The sequence below is a fragment of the Odocoileus virginianus genome, chromosome 7, assembly GCF_023699985.2.
Source record: "Odocoileus virginianus isolate 20LAN1187 ecotype Illinois chromosome 7, Ovbor_1.2, whole genome shotgun sequence".
Classification (NCBI taxonomy): Eukaryota; Metazoa; Chordata; class Mammalia; order Artiodactyla; family Cervidae; genus Odocoileus; species Odocoileus virginianus.
Genome location: NC_069680.1, coordinates 52,079,598 through 52,104,508, shown reverse-complemented (window position 1 = coordinate 52,104,508; position 24,911 = coordinate 52,079,598). Strand labels below are relative to the sequence as shown.

At 39.9% G+C, this 24,911-nt stretch overlaps 1 protein-coding gene across 2 annotated transcripts in view; it reads right to left on the bottom strand.

Moving 5' to 3' along the window:
- ARID5B (AT-rich interaction domain 5B) overlaps window positions 1-24,911 on the bottom strand; it is a 188,961-nt gene that overhangs the window by 95,063 nt on the left and 68,987 nt on the right. For both annotated transcript variants that reach the window (XM_070470711.1, XM_020897782.2), the window contains exon 4: window positions 3,655-3,885. In XM_070470711.1, coding sequence (XP_070326812.1) covers window positions 3,655-3,885 — 231 coding nt within the window. The remainder of the gene's footprint in view (window positions 1-3,654; window positions 3,886-24,911) is intronic.

Here is a 24,911-nt window from a genome sequence, read left to right as displayed (position 1 = left end):
ACATTTAAAACTAATTTAGTAACTCTTAACAACCATTGTGATCACTGTTAAATTGGAACTTCTATTACCAATTCTAGATGCAACAGCTTTGAAACTCAATGACTAATAACTCTTAATTTAGCCAAAAAGGTTAAAACATTTTTTCATTATATTACATTGTGAAACTCTAATTCTGAATACACTTAAATTAGGGAGAGCATTTTTTTAGTTCTATTTTGCATCAAGAATTTAGAGACGTCTTGAGTAGCAAGCAAGACAGAGGGTTTGCAAGTAGGGACTAGAAAAGGAAAAACTCAAAAAAGTATTGAAAAGGGAAGATTTATAAATGTTGATCTGGAAAGAGTATTTTTTTAAAAAATGTATCGGATACATTCAACTACTTGAATAAAAAAGGTTACTTCAATATTATGAATGACAAGGAAATCTTCCTGGAAAAAGGAAAAAATAAGTTGCATAAACATTATTACTCTCTTACAGACTGATAAGCCAGAGCTGTAGAAGGCATCTGAGAGAGACAGTCTGCACCTTGCTTGTTTAATTTATATGCAGAGTACATCATGGAAACTCGGGGCTGGAGGAAGCACAGGCTGGAATCAAGACTGCCTGGAGACATATCAATAATCTCAGATATGCAGATGATACCATCCTTATGGCAGAAAGTGAAGAGGAACTAAAAAGCCTCTTGATGAAAGTGAAAGAGGAGAGTGAAAAAGTTGGCATAAAGCTCAATATTCAGAAAACTAAGATCATGGCATCTGGTCCCATCACTTCATGGGAAACAGAAGGGGAAACAGTGGAAACAGAGTCAGACTTTATTTTTTGGGGCTCCAAAATGACTGCAGATGGTGATTGCAGCCATGAAATCAAAAGATGCTTACTCCTTGGAAGGAAAGTTATGACCAACCTAGATAGCATATTAAAAAGCAGAGACATTACTTTGCCAACAAAGGTCCATCTAGTCAAGGCTACGGTTTTTCCAGTGGTCATACATGGATGTGAGAGTTGGACTGTGAAGAAAGCTGAGCACCGAAGAATTGATGCTTTTGAACTGTGGTGTTGGAGAAGACTCTTGAGAGTCCCTTGGACTGCAAGGAGATCCAACCAGTCCATCCTAAAGGAGATCAGTCCTGGGTGTTCATTGAAAGGACTGACGCTGAAGCTGAAACTCCAATACTTTGGCCACCTCATGCAAAGAGCTGACTCATTGGAAAAGACCCTGATGCTGGGACAGATTGGGGGCAGGAGGAGAAGGGGACGACAGAGGATGAGATGGCGGGATGGCATCACCGACTCGATGAACATGGGTTTGAGTAAACTCTGGGAGTTGGTGATGGACAGGGAGGCCTGGCGTGCTGCGATTCATGGGGTCAGAAAGAGTCAGACACAACTGAGTGACTGAACTGAACTAAACCCCAGAAGAGTCATGTCTAATAAACGTAGGTCCCCTTCTTCTCTTTCTTCCGCTCCTTCTTGGATCCAGATAAGCCATCTGGTCACCCTCACCCTCCTCTGCCCACCACACCTACTTACAACATCCCACCTGCCCCTGCTCCAGGGTTGCTGGTGTCATGTATAATCAGACTAGAGTGGTCACTGTGGACTCCCCAAGCCACGTGGAGGCCTGTGATGACTAAGAAGAATAATCTGAATCTGCATAATTTGCAAAATGAGGCATCCATGGAAAAATATTACCCAACGGAATCAAGGAATGCTCCTGCTCAAAGGGACCTTGTGCTCTCTAGGCCACAGGTCTCTACCACTTCTACACCCAGGTGCCAATGAAGGAGTCAGCGTGGCTCCATTATCACCCTGCTTGCTCTAAGGTGGTGATTCCCAGGGAAGGGACAGGGTGAGGGCGCTGTTCTTGCCTCCGTAAGTCTAGGAACTTCCAGGTGCCATGTGTACTATGATGACGCACCCCCAGAATATTCTGATATCCCTGCCCAGCCTATCAAGAACCTCTGATATAATCCAGTATCTTCAAGGAAGATATGAGAAAGCAAAGATTTAAGAGATGTGATTTTATCTTGTCTCAAATCTTTCACGGCATCATGCAAGGTCTCCACAACTGAGGATGTCCTATCTTCTCCTCCTTTCCTTCTGTCTACAGAGAACTCATGACCAGTCAGCTAAACAGAGATGCAGATACAGATACATGTACACATATCCATCTTTGATGGGTACAGTGTATAAAGATATTATTGTTATTGTTTAGTCATTCTTTGTCGTGTCTGACTCTTTGCGACCCCACGGACTGTAGCCCACCAGGCTCCTCTGTCCATGGGATTCTCCAGGCAAGAATACTGGAGTGGGTTGCCATTTCTTTCTCCAATACTACTTATACATGTAAGAGAATAGATGAAGAGTCAAGCAAAACTTAAAATTTGGTAATTTCTTACTCTCCAGATATTTTGAACACATCCAAGAAATTGAAACAGCATATGATCTTAAAGAAGGGAACTAAATACAGTATTATGGAATAGTGAAATGAATTAAAACCAAGGCAATTGTTTTCTTGATGTTTTCAGCCTCTTAACTAAGACTTAAATAGTTTAATTCTATCAGCTAAATTGGAGAAGGCAATGGCACCCCACTCCAGTACTCCTGCCTGGAAAATCCCATGGACGAGGAGCCTGGTAGGCTGCAGTCCACGGGGTCGCTAAGAGTCAGACATGACTGAGCAACTTCACTTTCTCTTTTCACTTTCATGCGTTGGAGAAGGAAATGGCAACCCACTCCAGTGTTCTTGCCTGGAGAATCCCAGGGACGGGGGAGTCTGGTGGGCTGCCGTCTATGGGGTCGCACAGAGTCGGACACGACTGAAGCGACTTAGCAGCAGCTAAATTTAACCCGAGTTAACTTTTTTTTTTTAATTTAGTTTACAATTTTTTATTCATACCAAGTCTTTGAAACTGATGTGATTTTTACACATACAGCTCATAGCAATTCAAAATTCAGGGTCATGGGGATCTATTACATATCTATCTATCTACCTTATAGTAATGAAGTGGTTAAAATGGTGTATTCTTTTTAAACTAGTGTATTTTTATAGTTCTTTATGGTGGCACTAGTGGTAAAGAACGCACCTGCCAATGCAGGAGACATAAGAGATGTGGGTTTGATCCCTGGGTCACAAAGATCTCCTGGAGGAGGTCCTGGCAACCCATTCCAGTATTCTTGCCTGGAGAATCCCATGGACAGAGGAACCTGGAGGATTATGGTCCATAGGGTCACAAACAGTTGGACACGACTGAAACGACTTAGCACACATGCATACCATGGAAAAGGGAGTGATCAGTTAAATTTAAAACAATCAGTATCTGAAGAGCCAAAGTCTTTTAAGAAATGACTAGCATAAAAGCTTCCTATCCTATAAAGTCCAATTTCAAGGTCGACCAAGCAATTCCAGACTCTGTCTTGAACAACAAATTCTAAATAATAATCCTGTGCCCTGGGAATCAGAGGCTGCCAAGGAGGCGGTGACGTCTTATTGCGGCAATCACTGGGGGAAGAAGGGGGTGGGGGTGGCACACCAGGCTTGTGAAAGTCAGCCCCGTTCCCCACCACTGCTCCTAACAAGCACTGAAAACAACCAGCCACACACGCACAAGTTTCAAGTAGGGAAAAAAAAAAAAAAATCATGAAAAGACTCACCAAACTCATCGCATATGCTCTCGTTTTCTATGAGAGTCGGGTGGTCGAAGGTGTCCCGACAGTACAGGATCTGAGGGTTCTTGCTGACCACCGCGATGCCCCCCAGGGCTAACGCAAACTGGTCCGTGAGAATGGAAGACGGCTTATCCTGGATGCGCTTCAGCATGGAGCGGTAGCGGCAGTACTGAGGGTAGCTGAGAACTATCACATTCGTTTCTTCCTCGTCCTCCCCTAGACAAACGAGAAAACACTTCCATTACTTTCTTCCCTCCAACAAAGAACTGTGGCAGCCATGGCATCATTTCAATGCTCACCTCTGGTTCTGTACTAAAAATATAGTCTTCAGCAAGATTCTTGTATTGATTCATCTTTAGCACAGTCTGGCTAATACTAGCATCCTCTCAGCCCCAACACTCATCCAGCTCCATGAAAAAGCCTCAGGTACCAATAAAGAAAGAAAGAGTTGGATCCATAACCCCATAGACAGATTGAACAATGTTTAGGTCACTGGCAAGCAGAACTAGAAAACTGTCTTGAGAGAATCTGATGTGCATAAATATATTATTATATTTTATTTATAATTAATATCATTATTTTATCAATAGGAAAATTCAGAATTTTGTTGAGCCTCTTTGTATTTATTTCCACAGTTCTGTGATGCTTTTATTTTGGATTATATAATCTTCAGTGCTTGAAGCCTGTCTAAAGGCCATCTGGCCCAAGAGAGATATCCATGGGTCTCAAGAACATCATCACCTGCTCTGCTGGTTATTAGTGCTGTTCAATGAATATATCTTGCTCCCATTATGGTCCTGTGGAAAGAACACCATTGAAGACAAGTGGCCATGTGACTGGTTATGGCCAGTGAAATATGGCAGAAGTGGGTGGCACCTTTAAAAGCCAGAGTGCAACTAAACATACTGTCTCCCTCCCTTTGTTCTGGACATCTATAATGGTTCAAATAGTGGCTACTCAGCCAGTTTTGGTCTTGAGGGAGGATAACATGGAATAAAGCACCTGGTTGGTCCTAAATGGATGTACAACATAAACACTTGTTGTTTCAAGTGAGTCTGACTTAGAGGTTGTTTTTTGTAGTGTGATCTATCTCAGTGTGATTGATACATCCACCTTCTCCACCCTCCCCCGACCCATACCCCCTATCTTCTAATGTTCCTCAAATCCATCTGGTAACTTGGCACAATTCAGAGAACCACACTGAGAGGACTCCCCAAGCATCCTTGTGAGAGTTCCATCAGAACCAACTTAACTCAGGAGAACATTTCAGCAACTTTAATGAAGTTCCCTCTTATAACGATCTTAATGCTTATTTACATGTCACCATATTTACAAAAACTAGATTCTGCATGGATTAATCCTTCTTTATCTTAAGCTGGAGAAATGGCAACCACCCCCTCCCCTTTGGTATCCTGCCACCTGTACAATGTCAAGCTGAATTTGGGCTCCATGACCCAGTTTGCCATCACTCTCTATAACCACACCATCAGGGCGTTTGCAAGCAATTCCCAGATATGTCACTTGCTTATCCAAAGGGAAAACACTCAATATTTTGAGCCTTTACCATGCTGCAGGGAATTGCACAAAACAGTTGTTAAGGATACCAACATTATCGTGGCCATCTGGCAACCAGTGGGAGACGAATGAGGAAGGACAGAACATAATGATGGAACATAACCAGTACCAATGGAAGGTGTGCATGTGACCTTTTCAGATAGGAGGCCAATACCCAGATGTATTTCTAATTATGTTCACTTAGTTCCTCAGGCTGGAGGCTTCTTCCAGAATGGAGATGTTTAGCTGATTTCAAGATGACATCTTTTAACAGTTTATGTTGCTTAGACTCCTGCCTGGTTTGTGGGTAGCCACTTCATCAGCTGGCACATTTAATTAAATGGAAATATGTTTACATTGAAGGCAAGTCCCCAATGAAAAATAGTTTAAAGATGCTGATACATGTCCCAAGGCATGCCAACTTGAGATTTCTACAGTAGACCAAGACACTAGTTCAAATTTGTCCTTTCTACAGAGTTAAAGTGAAAAAAAGTTTTAGTGAGAATATTTATGAAAACATCATCAGAATTCCAGAGTGTCTGAGTACTGTTTGAAGAAGCAGCTTCTAATGTGTCAACTGCATTATTGCACTCTATTGTCTAAGATGACCAAGATTTGTCCAAGATCATCCAAGGTGACAGTCAGGGGGTATAACCACGAACCCCCAGGATTTATTTCCGCATGCTCAGCCCCTAACACCATCTCTGGTACATAGTAAATACCATAAAAATGCCTGTTGATTTCACTTCTGCAAGGGAAGTGGTGGTGTGTGTGTGGTGGGGGGGTAGCTGTACTAGTGTTTTCACACATTCTTGAAATGGAGAAAGTCATACTTCTAAGGTTGAACAATGGTTTAAAAAAAAAAAAAAAAAAAAGGATGTTTCAGAGTCGGTTTTATAGCAGATGATGTTCCCTGGACTCTTGGGACCACTCCACTTCCTTCCTATTCCTTCATTCTCCATGAGGATACCATCTCTAGGTTCTTCTTAATTACCTATTCTGGATGAAATCAGTCCCTGGCTATGTTCTGTGCTTAGAAATGCCTTTTTTTTTTTTTTTTGACTCCACCTCATCCTTGAAACATTTGTCTCTATTTCTTCACAGAGTCTATAAAACACTAACCAAACCTTGAGTCCTTTTCTTTGAATTGGAAGAAAAAAAGCAAATTTCCTCTGATCCCAAGTCATGGAAACACATGCTATGAACGATGTCCATTCATTCTGGAGACAGTATCTTTAAGAATGTTCTGGGACTGCCCTTATCAGAATCACACAGGAGAATGCAGGAAGGCAGAGAACCTTAAGAACCTCTGATTCAGAATCTCTAAGGCAGTGTCCCAGGAATTTATTATATCTTTGACAAGTTCCCAGATACGTCATGTACATTAAAATGTGAAAATACCACTTGAGTTTAGCTTTTTTGCATAGCCTTACAATGATATACTCAGTTGGGTTTTGATCTTTCTTTCCATATACACACACACACACACACACACACACACACACACACACACATATTTTCTATTTTCCAGTATATGTTTCTATGCAAAACTCCACTGTACCTGAAATAACATGGGACCAAATTCTCTCCTCCTTGCCACTTTACTAACATTTTTACACTTCACTAACATTGTTACAGGTATCAGAGAAGACAGTGAATGTAAAAAAGCACTCAAACAAAAATATAAGGAACTGCTTTCCTGCTTAGAAAGCAGAGCAAAAATATTACTGTGATGGCTGGTGCTAATAATAAAACATTAAAATGTACAAAGGCCTTTCACACAACATATCTTTTCTTGTTGTTTCTCACAACAACCCTATTAGTGCCAAGACACCTTGTTAACAGACCCTTAGAGATGGGAAAGTCCAGAATCAGACTCTCAAGTGACTATTCTAGGATCTCTAGGAACTAGAAAGTGATAGAGGTGAGATTATAACTCAACTTTTTAACTCCAAGCTTGATGAGCTTTTCATTATGACAAAATATCACTAATAATAATAACATTATCCTTAGGGTAATATCTTGATTTCTTTACCAATAAGGGTGTGGCTGAAGTAAATTATCTTTCCTTTGACATATTGTTGTTAAAGGGATTTAACTAATTTACAACATTAGGAGTGAGGATAGTGGTCTTTGATCAAATGAAATAAGAGATGTCTGTTTCATCCACAACTGTGGAATTCAGCCTGTTCTATGTTAGAATTCTACTCTGGTTAAGTCAGTTTTCTTATTTTGGAATACCTCAATTCCCATTGCAACAATTTAACAATATTGACACACCTTCATGTTTATCAACTTTCTACTTTCTATCTATGTGATAGGAAATCAAGGCAACTCTTAGGTTGTGCAAACCAAGAATCCCTACCCCTGGCTGAGAGGTTAGGCGCACAGCTGGGACCCGGTCTAATGTGGCAGTGCTTACTGATTAAAAAAAAAAAATCATTATAATTTTGTTGTATATGAACAGAACCCTCTATCTGGAGCAGAATTTCAGCATTGGGCAGAGGCAAATTTCCAACCTTACAATTAGATGTTCCCAGAGGAGCTGCCTTTACTATTTACAAAAAGCAGAGGAAGCCCATGAGACCCTGAGGACTCCTGTGCAGAGGTGAACAAGCATTCTAGGTGAGAGTCAAGATAAGATCCAGTGCAAAGGTGAGATCTGGAAGAACCAACAATTCATCTAGGTCAAAGTTTCATTGAGTGAAGATACCCTGAGTCTCTTCTTTGTGGTTTAGGCAGAAGTTTCTTGAACTGAAGAAACATGATTTTTTTTTTTTTTAAGACAAAGTGTGGTCACTTTACCATGGAATATAAAACTATGGGTTTGGAAGTGCTTTCCAAGTCCAAAATTCTATGACCCTATAACTTCCTCCTAAGCCTTCGCATTAAATTAACTTCTTCCTGACACAGCTACAAAAAAGTAAATTGTTCAACAGCTGTCATATTTTATTTTTGCCCTAGTACGCTAAGAAACAAATAAAGCCAAACAATCCTTTCAAAAATTCTTTTTCAAATTCCTCAGTTACTTCCTACCTCCTATGCATTTCATACACACATAAACAAACACTCCTATACAAAGTTACGCATGAAACTGACAATAAGCCTGACAATAAGAGCTGACAATAAGGCTGTGTAGGACATTTCCCCCTTTCCAGTTCATAATAGGTCTAGCAGATAAATCTAAGAATGAATAAAGAGTGGATAAATTGCACATTTGTTTAGCAAAAGATAAACAAAGTGTTCCTGGAACAAAGATTATCTTTCAGCCACACCCACATGGGGAAAGAAATCAAAGTATTACCCTAAGGAATCTTTCTCTAACACACACTATTTGGCTGCAATTGGTTGGGTTATATATACATTATTTGATTTCTGTCAACAGAAAATGACCAGCAATAAATTAATGGTACCAAAGACTGAAATTTCAGACCATAATTATGATATTCTATTAAAATGTCATCCCATTCCTCAAGTACCCCCTCCACCAAAAAAAAAAAAAAAGTGAAGTGAGTATGCTTATGAGTGTGCCTATTTTAAAATGAAATATTCAAAGGGAATGAGTCCCCAAATTACTCAACCTCATTTCAACTTCAATGAAAAGAACTTTGCCTATTAAAAGTTAATACCTAAAAGTACACTGCTTGTAATGCTCAACCAAAATTACTCTAATCCTGTGCTTATATCATAATTACACGTTTTGTTAACCTCTCTCAATGTCAATTTTTCACTTATTTATATATTTTCAAAGTCCAAAACAGAATTCCACTGAGAAACTATAATTACAACGTGAGACTCCACCCAAGCTTTTCAAACAGTAACTGTATACCATTGCTTTAATCCTCAGCATTGGGCTGGGGGTGGGGAGAGGGTGGGGGGAGAGGGTAAGAGCCCGCATTCATTCTGAATAGCATGTTGCTCAAGTCGTCTTTGTAAAAAGAGAGATGCATGAAATAGCAAACACAATGAATTAATGGAGCATTGACTTTCAAATATCCATAATGCTATTTTTTAAAATAGATAATGGTGGCCAAATGCACAGAAGGCTGAAAACATAAATTCCGGAGGAGAAATTTGCTTTTATCTCTTACACAACAATTTAGAAATGTAACTTTCTTTTTCATTCTAGGAGGAGGAGAGAAGGCTTGTTCGGAAACATCACACTAGTATGCTTACTGAAAACCACTATAATCTACTTCTAACATCACAGTAAGCTTAAAAAGAAAAAAAAAAAAAGCTTAAAAAACCCTCGCACCAGGATTTTATAGAGCCTGGTGGAAAAAGTATGCATGTTCCTTCCTGCACCTAATTACCTCAAGTGAAAAATCTGCCAAGTATTTTGCCCTTTAGTTCTCTTAATCGTATTAGGGCAAATGCATTTGGATGCCAACAGAAACAAACATTTAAAGATTTTCACTTAAAAGATTCCAAATATGTATGAAGGTTATGTTTGAGACACAATGTCCCTAGTCCTTCAAGGATAATATACAGTGTTCTTTTTTTTGTTCCCCAAGCAAATATGAATTTGCTCATGTTATAAAACTTGATGTCTAGTTTTCAGACAATTTAAGTAAAATAAATGTCAATATGAGAGGCTCTTACAAAGATTTATGTTTCTTTCTGTTACTTTATTACATTAGGCATTCCTTTCTCAAAGCTTTATACTTTTCACTGTGCTCCTAGCAACAACCAACAGCAAAGCATCAACTTTATATACCTGGCACTGTTCCAATTCTTACTGCTATTGACAATTATATTGAAGTTTCCACTTAATTGCTGCTCTGTTGTGACACTGAATATTTGTCATAATTAGGCATTTCCTATTTTCCATCCATTCATTTTTGATTATTACTGAAAATGAAATTTTTTTTATTCCAGAAAACCTAAGCATGAAAATTCTACAGATAAGAGCAGCTACAGCTGTCACTATCATTACCAACATTGTAACATGCAGCAAAAAAAAAAAAAGGCATATAATTTCTCGGAAGGTAATTTTCCTTTCAGTCTAAGTGTTCTTATTCATCTTACAGTTACTCAATGATTTCCTGTTCTAATTACAGGACATTATACAGAAAGACATTTGTAAAAGGAAAATGCAGCAGTGCCTATGACTAAATAGCCTGCATTGGTTGAAACTGTTTAAAATTCAAAGCTGTATGTCAACTTTATCAATTTCTGATTACAACCTGTATAAATGTGTAACGTGTCCCTACATCTCTCATAAGGCAGTCAACTTAGTACCCAAACTTACTTCACATCAAAGGGGAAAATACAGTTACAGTTAAACTGATGTTGAAGAGTTCGGGTGGGGAAAGCGGTTTTTTTTCCCCTCATCAAAGCTGTTAAATTGGAGGCATGCCAAGACAAGGAGTGGAAAATATTAATAATAAAAATAAATTAAATGCCTGATTAAAAGGGAGAGAGAACAAGATTCCATCCGGAATAGAAATGAAAATGCCACAAACTATTTCATAAAAACAGACTGTGACGTAAATTGCACATCAGTATTGCACTGTTGTGGTTATTTTGAGAAATGGTTTGTACTGTAAGTCAGCTGGTCTGCCCCACCCTCAATGGTTTTGTAATTCTCTACACAGTAAGCAAGTGGGGCAGCCCTCAGATCGCTAAGACAGAAAACAGACCCAGCCAAACAGAACTGACAATAAAAAGATAATCTCCTTTTAACATAACAGAACAAGAAGATTGGTTTTATTAACTAAAAAAAAAAAAAAAAAAAAAACTATTTTAAATGGTCCCCAGCTTGCCATTTGTTTTGATAAATGGAAAGACAGATCTTCCCAGGATAGGCAACAAAAACATCACTTTAGAACTTAATAAAATGTGGGAAAATATGCCAGTTCAGGGTTGCAAACAGAACAAAGAATATTTCAAATGCAAAAACCCAGAGTTTTAACCAGCTGTTTCTAAAAGCAAACCACTTCAAATGGATGGCCACACAAATATAAAAATATGTGTTAATATGTTAATATCAGCTTTTGCCCTACTATTACTTCATTACCCAAAAAAGAAAACAACAGAAAGCTAAACTAAAACCAAGCACACCATCATTTCGAGGAACAAATGAACCCACTCGGAGGCAAAGCCAGCCTCCACCACCAAGCATCCACCATGCAGTCACTGAATTCTAAGCCACATTTAAAAGCCACATAAGATTTCTTCTTGAGAATTATGCATGTGATACCCACTGGTTCATCTCAGACAAATTTAAAGGTCACACAAGACAGGGATTATGCAGCAGGTGTATATACTGGTGAGACCACATGCCTAGACAGACCTGTAGGTAAAAGTGGTGATCACATCTGGGGTGTAATTCTAAGGGACCTGACCTGCCTTGACCTGCCTCCTGGTCACAGGGTTAACTGTTTAGTTACAAGTCAACTATTCATTCTTGGGGAGTTTCAGGGTCTGAAGAAGAAAATATAAAGAGCCCAGGAGACCACATAAGAGCCAGAGCTTGGACAAAATTTCTCCTACTCTAAAATTGTGCCAAAAGTTTTCTCAGAGATTAATGTATGCATTTATTTATTTACTAGTGACCCAAGTAAGGCTATTATATTGGATTTGAACTTAGTTTAAATCAACCCTTTCTTGGTTTACAGGAAGCTAATTTTAAGATTCAGTTAGCCCTTCTGGTTACCATGACAAAGTTGCTATAAGAGAGGGAAATCAGACCACCATTAGCACAATTAGTCTTAAAAAAATAGCTACACAGCCTTTTATTTTTCAGTTTTTAGTTTATGTCTGCTGTCATTGTGAGAACCATAATACCATTACTGCAGCCGCCCTGTAAGCCTTTGACATATGAGAGACCCTCCTGAACCCCCAAACTTACGAATAAACCTAACTAAAGTGAGATGCTGGACAGATCAATAGCTAAATGATTTAACTTCCACACATTAGTCTCTTAGTATGTAAGATGCAAATTTGTGCCTTAACAAAATGACTAATCACTATTCGTCATGACTTTCACGGACATGATTATTTCACAAGTAGTCAACACTGATCAGGCTAAATCTCATCATTTCCCACATGGTTTATATCTGGGGGGAAAAGCCTGTGTATGGAGCTAAAGGAAATCAGTCCTGAATATTCATTGGAAGGACTGATGCTGAAGTGGAAACTCCAATACTTTGGCGACCTGATGTGAAGAACTGACTCATTGGAAAAGACTTTGATGCTGGGAAAGATTGAAGGCAGGAGGAGAAGGGGACAACAGAGGATGAGATGGTTGAATGGCAACACCGACTCGATGAAAATGAGTTTCGGTAAGCTCTGGAAGCTGGTGATGGACAGGGAAGCCTGGTGTGCTGCAGTCCATGAGGTCACAAAGAGTCAGACACGACTGAGCAACTGAACCAAACTGAACTCGTGGAGCACTAAACACCAAAAAGTGTAAATTGATTAATGTTGATTACCTAATGTCTAGCATTTTGAAGCCATTCTATATATATACATACATACACATGTGTATATGTGTGTTTCTATATACTGTATAACAGAACATATATTATATCTGGGAAAATAACATCACAGTATGGCTACTTTCATTAAAACTCCATGGTCATTAAACCTAATAAAATCAAATAACATTTAAGATCTTGCAAAGATGTTTTTGTTACAGTCAGTAAAAATAAGAAAGGTACCAAATAATATGCTCAACCTCTTGTCTTTTGTTTAATAGCATTATTGAGATAGAATTCATATACCAAATAATTCATTCATTTAAAATGTACAAGCTTTCAGTATATTTGTGCATATATCACTATAATTAAATTTATAACATTTTCATTTCCCCAAAAGAACCCTTGTATCCCCTCTTTCCACATCATTTTGCCCCTCATCAATTCTAGGCAACTACTAAACTACTTTCTACCTCCATAAATTTGCCTATCTGGATATTTAATATAAATGGATTCACACAATATGTAGCTCTTTATAACAGCTTCTATCACTTAGCATTATGTTTTCAAGGTTCATACATATTATAGAGTATATTACTGTTTCAAGGCTTCCTAGGTAAAGAATCTGCCTGCAATGCAGGAGATGCAAGTTCAGTTCCTGGGTTGGGAAGATCCCCTGGAGAAGGAAATGGCAACCTACTCCAATATTTTTGCCTGGGAAATCCCATGGACAGAGGAATCTGGTGGGCTACAGTCCTTGGGTTGCAAAAGAGTGGGACACAACTGAGCGACTAAACAACAATCAGCATTTCATTTTCTTTTATTGCTTAATAATATCCCATTGTACAGATAGGCCACATTTTATTTATCCATTCCATCAAGTGATGAGACACTGGGATTATTTCCACTCTATGGCTATTATGGATAATGATGCTATCAACATTTGTATAAAAGCTTTTGTGTGGGTATATGTTTTCATTTCTCTTGTGTATATAGACCTAGGAATAAAATTGATGGGTCATATGGTAATTCTATGTTTGCCCTTTTAAAGAACTGCCAGACTGTTTTCCAGTGTGGCTACACCATTTTACATTCTCTTCAACAGTGTATGAGGTTTCTGATGTGTCCACATCTTTGCTAGCACTTGCTATTTTTGTCATTGTCTTTTTGACAGCCATCCTAGAAGGTGTGAAGAGATATCCCATGTTGTCTTGTCTAATGCCTAAAAATCATTAACAGTGGGTACACCTAGATTGTGACATCATCTGGGATTCTTATTTTCTCCTTTGTTTGTCTGCATTTTTACTGTGCAAATTTTTTTTAAAAGATGTGGACATCTGGCAAAGTGTGTTAGTCGCTCAGTTGTATCTGACTCTTTGTGACCCCATGGACTGTAGCCTGCCAGGCTCCTCTGTCCATGGCATTCTCCAGGCAAGAATACTGTAGTGGGTAGCCATTCCCTTCTCCAGGGGATCTTCTGAACCCCAGGTCTCCTGCATTGCAGGCAGATTCTTTACCATCTGAGCCACCAGGGAAGCCCAGGAACATCTGAAAATTTATATGGAATTTCAAGAGATCTCAAGTAGTTAAGAAAGAAAAAACTGGAGGACTTAAACTTTACTATTTCAAAACTTACTACAAAGCTATAGTAATCAAAGCAGTGTGGTACTGGCATAAGGCTCAAATGTGATCCAATAGGATAAAGAATCCAGAAATAAACATTCAAATCTTTTGACAGGGTGCCAAGACTATTCAATGGGAAAAGGCAGTTTTTTCAACAAATGATGTGGGTGAAAACTAAGTATTGATAGGGAAAAAATGCATTTGACCCTTTCCTCACACCACATATAAAAACTAACTCAAAATTTATCAGACTCAAATTTAAGAGTTAAGACTACAAAACACAGGAGGAAATCTTCATTACCTTGGATTTCACAATGGTTTCTTAAACATAACATCAGAAGTGTAGGCAACAAGAACAAAAAATAAACTGGACTTCATCAAAATTTAAAACTTATGTGTACCAAAAGACACTATCAAGAAAGTGAAAAGACAACCCATAGAATAGGAGAAAATATTTGCAAATCATATAGTAAATGAAGGATTAACATACAGAAAACAAATAGCTCTTAAAATAGCAAAAAGAGAAACAATTCCATTTAAAAAGACTTGAATAGATATTTCTCCAAAGAAGTCATACAAACGGCACATGAAAAATTACTCAATATCATTAGTCACTAGCAAAATGCAAACCAAAACCATAGATACTACTTCATACCTACTAGTAATACTACTATTACTTAAAACATAAATAAAAACAAAAACAATAAACTCCAAACACTGGTGAGGATGTTGAAAAATTGGAACCCTCATACTTTGCTGGTGAAAATGTAAAATGGTACAGCTACAGTGAAAAACAGCCTGGAAGTTCCTTAAAAAGTTACATATTGAATGATCCTATGACCTAATAATTCCATTTCTAGGTATATATTCCAAAGAACTGAAAATAAGAATGCAAACAGATACTGTACATCAACATTAACAGCAGCATTAATCATGAGAGCCAAAAAGTAGAAACTCAAGTGTCCAACAACAGATAAATAAACAGTGTGGTTATGCATACAATGGAGTATTATTTAGCCATAAAAAGGAATGAAGTTCTGATACATGCAACAACAATTAACGAATTTTGAAAACATTATGCTAAGTAAAATAAGCCAGACAAAGGCCAGATAATGTATGATTGTATTATATATGAAGTATCTAGAATAGGCCAAATCTGACAGAGAGTAGAACAGAGGTTTCCAGGGGCTGAGGCTAGGGCCAGAGGCAGGGGATGGGGAGTTACTGCTTTGTGGGTACAGAGTTTCTGTTTAGGATGATGAAAAAGCTGGAAATAGATGCTGGTAAGGTTGTACAACGCTAGGAATGCACTTAGTGCCACTGAATTTTACATTTAAAAATGGTTATAGTGGTAAACGTTAATATGCATACATTTTATGCAATTTTTTTAAAAAGGAAGACTACCTGGCAAGGGTTATATTTTCTACCTGGATGCACTCTTCATTGTTTCTTGAAAGGAAAAGAGGTGTCTCTCCAACCAGTAACTAAACTATCAACTCCTGGAGGGAACAGTCAGTGTCCTAATTTCTTGTTATCCCTCCTAGATCTTTGAAGGGCCATTGACAAATGCCAACTGTCTATAGAGAGTATTGCAGTTAACATCTGAACATCCTGTCAACGAGTAAGAGCTGTCATATGTCATTAGTTCACTCTAGGTTCTGGACCAGCAGCGCTTCCCCAAAGGCTGAAAGAACCTTAGAGAAAGTTATCCTCCCAACAGTGCTGCACCACTGCCCTTTTAGATGATGGGGCCTGAGTTTAGGTGGTCATCTCATTCTTTGACTTTTTAAGAAATAACTTCACCACCGAGGGGTGTGTGGACCACCCTCAAAGAGCTGAGCCATCTCCACACAGCTGCCCTGACCTCCAGAAGTTCACATCCTCAGGTGACAAGAGACACCTGGATTGCACTGTTCCCTTGTAAATCATCATAGGCCTTCTGGAGTGGCTTAATGAGGAGGGCAAAATGTCTTTCTCCTACCACTGGCTGGTCTTAAATCAGAGGTCTTCAAATTGGCGGACCCCTGGACCCAGAGGGTCCAGGAAGGCTTTCCTAGGAGAGTCTACACAGGCATGGGACACATGTTCAAGATACGTTTCACTCCCTAACCCATTCATTTCCCAACAGTGAGCCTGCGCTCAACACAGCCAACCTCCTTTTCCATCTACTATGCCATCTTATGACCACTGAAGAGACCAATCAAAATACTGGTTTTGGAGAGGTCTACTTTATTGATATATTAAGGGACAGTAAGCCATAGGCTTTGATCTGTCCCCCCTTTTCACATATTTCCATTAAAGGAGAAGCTTGGCAGTAGAAATAGAGTACTTTGGCCTGCATTAAGATATTCTGAATTCAGAAAAGCCAGAGCAATAAAGGTTAATGATGCTGATCCCTTTAAAATGTAGCTGGAATGTTCTGCAAGGCTACCAGATTTTAAAAAATAATCTAGATAAAAACCTAAGGATAAGAACTTGCATGATTTATATCAGAACTGCTGTATTTTAATAAACATAGATTTTAATATTTAAGATTTTATTAAATGATATATAAGATTTATTCTAATCATAGCCAATAACCATCTTATTCCATCCCCTATCACGTTTAACACTTTCTTTGCCTGTTAACAAAAAAAATTCATTCAAATTTATGATAAAAATTTAACTGTCTACTCAAAATTGAGAAAAGACATATATATAACTTTTGAAAGCTCTTTTAGAGCAGCACTATTCAATAGAAACATTGTGAGCCAAATATGTAATTAAACATGAAAAAGTAATAAAGCAGGTAAAATTAATTTTGATAATCTATTTTTATCTGTTTTAGCACTAGTCTTTTACTATTAAAAGTAATAATTCAATGAACATTTTGTCTCCCTCTTTTAATGATATAATTGACATATAACAATTTAGGCTATACAACATAATGACTTTATATATATATATATATATATATATACACACATATATATATATCACATAGTGAGAACACTTTGTCTTATGTCACAGTGTAAATTCAAGTTTTTTTTATGGTACGTTTTAAAAATTAGTTTATCTAACTCAATACATCAAAAACAGTATCTCAACATGAGCAATGCAAAGAATTACTAATGAGATATTTTACATCATTTTTTCAAATGAAGTTTTAAAAATCTGTATTTTACATTTGCAGCATCTCAATTAGGACAAGGCACATTTCAGGGCTTTGGAGCCACATGGAGCTCATAGCTATCATACTGGACAGGCAGAGCTTTAGAGAGTCCACTGGGAAGGAAACCTGAAGACCACCATGTCAGACACGGTGGGCCTAAAAAGGCAGCTGGGACCACTGGCCTATTCTAGGTACTTGGCACAATCCCCACAGTGCCTTTCAGTCCCGGACTCTAAGATCCCACCATCTCAAGAAAAAAGGATCAGAAACCCAACTGGGAGAAGAGAACAAAACAGGAATAAAGCCATTCCTGTGACTGTTATTTCATTGTTCTGATAACCAAAACCCCAATGAAGGCCAGAGATAGCAAGCAACTCTGTGTCATTATTTTAATAGAGATCCTCACTTGCCACCCTTAGTTTTCGGTGAATGATAAAAAGCAAACCAAAGTTAAAAAACATTAAAGCTTCAACTATAAAACCCCGCGAGAGCCCTCTGCTCTGGGTTCTATCTATTCTCCTGCTGACAAGCTACAAGTTCCCCAGTGCCACGTCCACAGACTCTGTTGTGTCCTGTCAGAATACCAGGAGAACACTGGTTGTTCAGAATGGGTATATTTTTTTTTCTTTTTTTTTTTCCTAGTGTGCACAGTACAAAAATTAGTTTAACATCTGAAAGAAAGAAATACTTCTAAAACTTAATGGAAACTGAAACTGCTATTCAATCTCACAGCAATGCAGTCATATAAAAACTCTGGCACCTTCTTACGTGCTCTCAAGCACATTGAGGGGGAACATCATTGAAAGGCACTAATGTGGATATGCTCTGTTTTACTTCCTTTTGTACAGGGTTAGTAGTGAGCATGCCAATGTAAGATTTCAGGAGACGAATCTGGTTTATTCACATTTCCCGTAATACTTGTCATCCAATGAAAATCATTTTCACTGCAAAATGTCTTCCTTTCCCTGAGTTCTAATATCCAAACCTACTTCCCTTTTCTCATAAAAGACACAATAAACAAATTGCTGGTGACTGATAAATTAATTCCAGTGATAATTCTGTGGTTTCATACATGAGTTACTGGTCCTACCGATCTCTGTTCTGGGCACCTCTTAGATGTTTCTGTGATATGGTTTATGCTAGAGTATGGACTGCCAAATCCAGCCTGAAGCCAGCTTTTGTAAATAAAGTTTTATTGCAACACAGTCAGGCCTATTCACTGATATACTGCGTACAGCTACTTTCATGCTATAGTGGTGGATTTGTGTAGCAGAAGAGACCTTACGGCCTGTCCGTCTGAAATACTTATTTTTTGTCTCTGCGAACCTCTGCTTTGGATAATGGATGATTGTTTCCAGAAACTTGTTATCTTGGATCACTGACATCACCTTAGTTCCTAAGATACAGTTACTCTGACACTACACTGATCTTATTTGTTCATGTTGGGCTCCTCTTTCTAGTCCATGGGATCTTTGGAGGTCAGGAAATGTGTAGAAGTTCTACCCATTCTACCATGTCCTAACATCACAGATAAGTGAAGCACATGGTAGGCTTCCAATTCATGTTCATTTCAATTGATGTTTCAAATTAATGTTTTCTGGTTATTCATCATTTGGTGTCCCCTACTAATACCCTACTCCCAGATTCATTTCCTAGTCCCTCTGTCTTGCTGTGTGACCCCCTGAAGGTTGTATCACAGGTCTCCTTCACACCCTGGCTTTTGCTTAGTTGAGCAGATGGAAGACACAGCAGGAGATCAGGTGGAGAAAAAGAGGGAAGTTGGGCTATTTCTCCCCTGCTGCCCTGCACTTCAGCACCACAGTTCTGGCTGTGGCTTCAGTCCCGCACCATGGCAGGTCCCGTGTGATTCCCGCTCCCACCCTCTGCATAACCCCGGGGTACCTCAACTGTCCCTCTTGGTTCTCTTCGCCCTAACCACATCTCGATAAATCTTCTCAATTAACATCTCTCCAACTGAATCCTCAGAGGAAATTTGTTTTTGCCTTAACCTGGAGAGAGATTCCTCCACGGTTCTCAATTGGCAAGTGGTAGGATGTTCCCATACAGAGAAAGGCTATCCAACTCCAGTATCCTTGCCTGGAGAATCCCATGGACAGGAGAGTCTGGTGGGCTAGAGTCTATAGGGTCACAAAGCAATTTAGCTTTAGGTCATGACTGAAGCAATTTAGCACACACAGGATGTCCCCATTCTCAGGGGTTAAATGAAACCCAAGAAAGGACATGTGTCCTGTGAGTGACTGCATTAGAATCACTGAGGGGTGTGTTAAAATAAAAATTCCTGGGGCCCCCTCCTGCCACGCTGAACAAGGACGCTTGAGCTGTGTCTCTGTATTTGGGCTTTGTAACAGCTACTCCTGTGGTTGTCACACCCCTATTGAAACAGATGAAGAAACTCAGGTGTTGGGGCAGGATGGAAATATGAAACAGAAAATCAATTTGAAGCAGCTACAGTGGATCTGGAAAGTCCTGAAGTCAGGTGTAGAAATACAGAACTATTAAGGGGAAGAGGAGGGGAGAGCTCCCTGTCGGAAGGTCACAGGGATTGGTAATGTTTACCATGGGAATTATCCACTTCTCTTGATAACACCAGCTTCCCAGACAGCACATTGCTAAAAGAATCCACCCGCCAATCCAGGAGATGCAAGAGACACCTGTTTGATCCCTGGGTGGGGAAGATCCCTCCGGGGAATGGCTACCCAGTGCAGTATTCTTGCATGGACAGAGAAGCCTGGCAAGCCATAACCCATGGGGCTGCAAAGAGTCCGACACTACTGAGTAACTGAGTACACACGTACACACACTTGGTAACACAAGTCAAACCCTTTAAAGGCTACTTATTTCAAAATCACATATTCTATAAGACTGGCTTCAACAGCTTACCTACTCATGGGTACGGGAATAGCAGTGGGCAGAAAGATCAATTGCTCGGAAAGTTTAGAAACTATGAACCCCGTAAGTTCAATCATTTATAGAATTCAACAGGGTAGATGGTAGAAAGACAGAGTAGCAGGGCAAGATGTTTACCAACGACTAAAGATATGATCTAGGAAATGAGAAATGATGACCTCTCAGAGGCTTGGTTTCCTGATCTGGAAAATGGGCATAAAAATAGTGTTTCCCAAGAGGATAGATGAGTTGAAAGATTAAAAAGTATTGAAGCTAGGTACTTCCCTAGCTTCAGTGGTTCAGTGGTGAAGACTCGGTGCTCCCAATGCTGGAGGCCCAGGTTTGATCCCTGATCAGGGAACTATTATAGATCCCACATACCACAACTAAGAGTTTGCATGCCACAACTAAGACCCAATGCAGCCAAATATATAAAATAAATATATATTTTAAAATACTGACTCTAGTGTACACTCTATAGATAATCGCTATTACTAGTGAAAGTTGCTCACTCGTGTCCAACTCTTTGTGACCCCATGGACTATACAGTCCATGGAATTCTCCAGACCAGAATACTGGAGTGGGAAGCCTTTCCCTTCTCAGGGGATCTTCCCAACCCAGGGATCGAACCCAGGTCTCCCACATTGCAGGGGGATTCTTTACCAGCTGAACTACAAGAGAAGCCCAAGAAGACTAAAGTGGGTAGACTATCCCTTCTCCAGCGGATCTTCCTGGCCCAGGAAGTCAAACCAGGGTCTCCTGCATTGCAGGTGGATTCTTTACCAACTGAGCTATCAGGGAAGTTGCAAATCATCCCCTCAAATATTCCAAAGAACACTAGCTTGTGGGGAGAAAAGGGAGCACATTATCAAAAGTTTTATTTAAAAAGGGGTACCATAGTATGAAAAGCATTGAATTTAAAACAGTTCCATAGACAGTCTCCTCGGGGCATTTGACAAACTAAGGGGTATTTTAGAAAACAGGAGGAATTAAACTTCCTCTGCTGAATTTATTTTACCATGAAATCCTCTCTCACCTGCTTCCTTTCCTCCTTACCAACACCACTTCCCCCCCCCTCCTTTTTTGTGGTCATTTATGGCTCCTCTCAACAGGCTAGTGTTTCTCTGATCAAATTTTGGGGACAGGGTAGGAGTATGCACCCAAATGTTGATCGTGGCGATCTCTCAAGCCCCCTTCACCACCCTCTTGCACACACAGCCTGCTTAATGCTGTGTAATTACAAACAGTTTATCATGCATAGTGTAGTCACTCATTTGTATAACACTTCATAATTTATAACACCCCTTCACATGCTTAGATTCACTTAATCCTCCCAGAACCCCCCTGGAAGTCCATATGGATACCCCTGTTTTATACAAGAGAACAGAAACACAACGAGGTAAATAACTCGCCCAAGATCGCCCACCTAACAGCAGGGATAGGTCACCAAGCATTAAGGGTCACTCTATCCCCATCACACTCCACCTGCCTTCTGCTTGGACCCCAATCTCTAAGAGGGGTTACAGCAGATTCATGAGAATCTGAGAGAACCTCTGAGACTGTCCAGTGGGCTGATAACCTTGAAAATCCTTGTGATTTTCTGAACAAATGAGAAGCACACTTCTCATGTCAGGTTGTACTATTCAAGTAGTCTTTCCAGTCTCATGTCTCCAGGCTCAAAACAATCCCCCAAGGAAGCCTGATTTTGCCTTATTTGGAAGATAATCTTGGAAAGAGACTGCTGTTGTATAAAACACCCTTCATTGGCGCACTTCTCCACTTTTAACCCCTCAGCAAGGAAACTATTTAGGCTCAGTGAATCCAACGGCACTATTTCTCTCTGTAATTCTCTCACTAAATTCTCCTCCCCTGTTTGGATCCCAAGACCAAGACCCACAACCCATCCCACCCTCATCACACACATGGTTCACACAATGCACCCTCTGCAACCTGGAAAAGACAGCATTCAACATCAAGACGGCCATCCATCCAGTGACTGATCAGACATCACTCCCCGTGGATGAGGAGGAGACCACGGAGGAGGACGAAGATCGAAGACCTGGTGGCCCTGACCTCGAGGGTTTGCAGCCTGGTCTTCCAGGTGGCAGGCACATGAACGAACGTACCAGTAAGTGCTCTGACGCGTCACGGCAGAGGAGGCGTGTTGTTGGTACCAAAGGAGCATCAGGAAGGGCTTCTGGGGACTTTCCTGATGGTCCAGTGGCTAAGACTCTGCACTTCCAACGTAGGGGGACTGAGTTCAATCCCTGGTCAGTGAACTAGATCCCATAAGCCAAATAAATAAATATACATTAAAAAATTTTTTTACTAGAAATGAAAAGAACAGCTTTCAAAAAAGAAAGCTTGAGATGAGGTTTGAAGAATAAATGGACACTCTCTAAAGCAGATAAAAACACCATCCCTTCCTGAGCTCTTTCTATGTGGTGGGTATAAACACATCTTTCTCCTCCTCTAGACAACCCTACAGCAATTATTACTATCCCCATTTTCCAGATGAGGAGACTGATGCATAAAAAACATGAAGTGACTTGCAGCAGCGACTCTGTCAGGAGGCTATAAGAATGGATTTGAGCCCAGGTCTGCCTGCCACTACAGACTCAAAAGGAGAGAGCGGTGGTGGGTAAAACAGTTTCAACAGAAGGAGGCCTTTAAAAAATGCAATTTGGATTCTGATCAGGTTTACAAAGGAAAAAAACCAGATACATCGGCTAGGTTGTCTACAACTTAAATGCTTCCTTTTTCATTTTTATTTCTGGCGCTTGGCTTGCCACCTTCATTGGGGTAAGTCTAGCATACTCTGTCCACATAAACAGTCAAGATCCCTTTTAATCAGGAAAGGTATTATTAGTATATTCTGCCTCAACTGAAAGGCAAACTCAATTTGAGTTTATCCTCAGCTGGGACGTGGACAGAGACCATTCAGATAATAGGTGTTATCGTTCATGAGGCCAAGGCAGAACCAATACATAGCTAAATGCCATTCACAAAGCACAATTTAGCAGCTCCGTTTAGCAATTCTTCAAAACCAAGATGATTTCAACAGTCTCTGAACACCAGCCAAGATGCCACCAAAGCATACTTAAATACCAGCAAATATTACATAAGATAAAAATTCCATGTTGGTCTCCTTCTTTGACTTAAAACCGCCTCTCTCTCTCCCACCTTAAGACAGTGAAAGTAACTCAGTCGTGTCTGACTCTTGGGGACCCCTGGACGGCAGCCTGCCAGGCTCCTCTGTCCATGGGATTCTCTAGGCAAGAATACTGGAGTGGGCTGCTATTTCCTTCTCCAGGGGATCTTCCCAACCCAGGAATCGGACCCAAGTCTCCTACAATGCAGGCAGATTCTTTACCCACTGAGCTATGAGGGAAGCCCAAGACAAAGCCACTGGCAATTCTTCAATTTTCAATGGGAGGAGAAGGGAAGGGGGTTGCCTGAGGAAAACAGAGCTCGGGTCTTGCTGAAGATTAGCATCCATCTTCCACCAACACTTTTTATTGGCTGTTAAGCTTTCAGGTCCTTGCTTCAAGTCCAGTGGGACACCCCAAACACCCTTTCCTTGCTCCAGAGACAAACCTTGAAGCTTAGAGGACCTCTGACATCAGCTGTTCTAAGGACTGAGTCAAAGGCACACGTGAGCAGCGTCTGAAAAAGCCTCAGTACTTGAAAGCCATGTAAGAAGCGCTGAGATTCATCAGTCTTTCCCCAGCCTTCAAATCAATCAGATTCTTTAAAGGCATCCCTGTTCTTTCTGTTTAGGTAACCTATTTCTAGATTAACAAGCAACATAATTTACCACCTTGGGGAGTAATATTTTATATTATAAGTTTGCTCAAGTTCTGAAATCTGGAGATAAAAATCTCATCCTTCATGCACAAGAAGAGCCCAAACAATGGGCTTCCGAGCCCACCATGTAACCAGAAGGCTGCATCTCGTCTCATCTTTCTCTAAGAGAGCAGGACTTCAGAGCTTGGTCAAATGTCTTCACGCACAGGTCAGTGGAAGAGATTCTTCCAGTGTATCTTCCCACCACGTGGTATCTTGGGTTAAGACGCTCTTCTGTAAGCGTTTCTCAATGAGTCAGTCCTTCACATATAACCATGAAGAGACCAGGTTTCTTCAGTCAGAAGAAATGAGATGATTCTTTTATCTTTGCTCACATGGTATTTAGAAAAAAACTTCAAATTTCAGAATGAATATATAAATACATGCTTCTTGTAAAAGGTAATGTGAAGTCTCCCTTGACCTCAAACTTGACCTCACAAATCCTCAAACTTTAAGGCAACTTTTCACTTCCATTCAATAAAGCCTTCTGGAAAACAGCTGGTCTCAAGTCACAAGGGGGCCTGCAGAAGGACAGAGAGCTGGTCCAAGGATGCCACTCCATCGAAGGTGTCCAACTCTTCCAAACATCACGGTGAAGTGATGGCTCTCTCAATTCTTGCAGAGTACAATTTACTTAATACAGACCCCAATAGATTGTCCCTACACAGCACACTGAGACAAGCCCGAGCACACAGCAAAATGCCAGTGTGTGAAGGGACCCAGCTCCATCTAACCCCAAC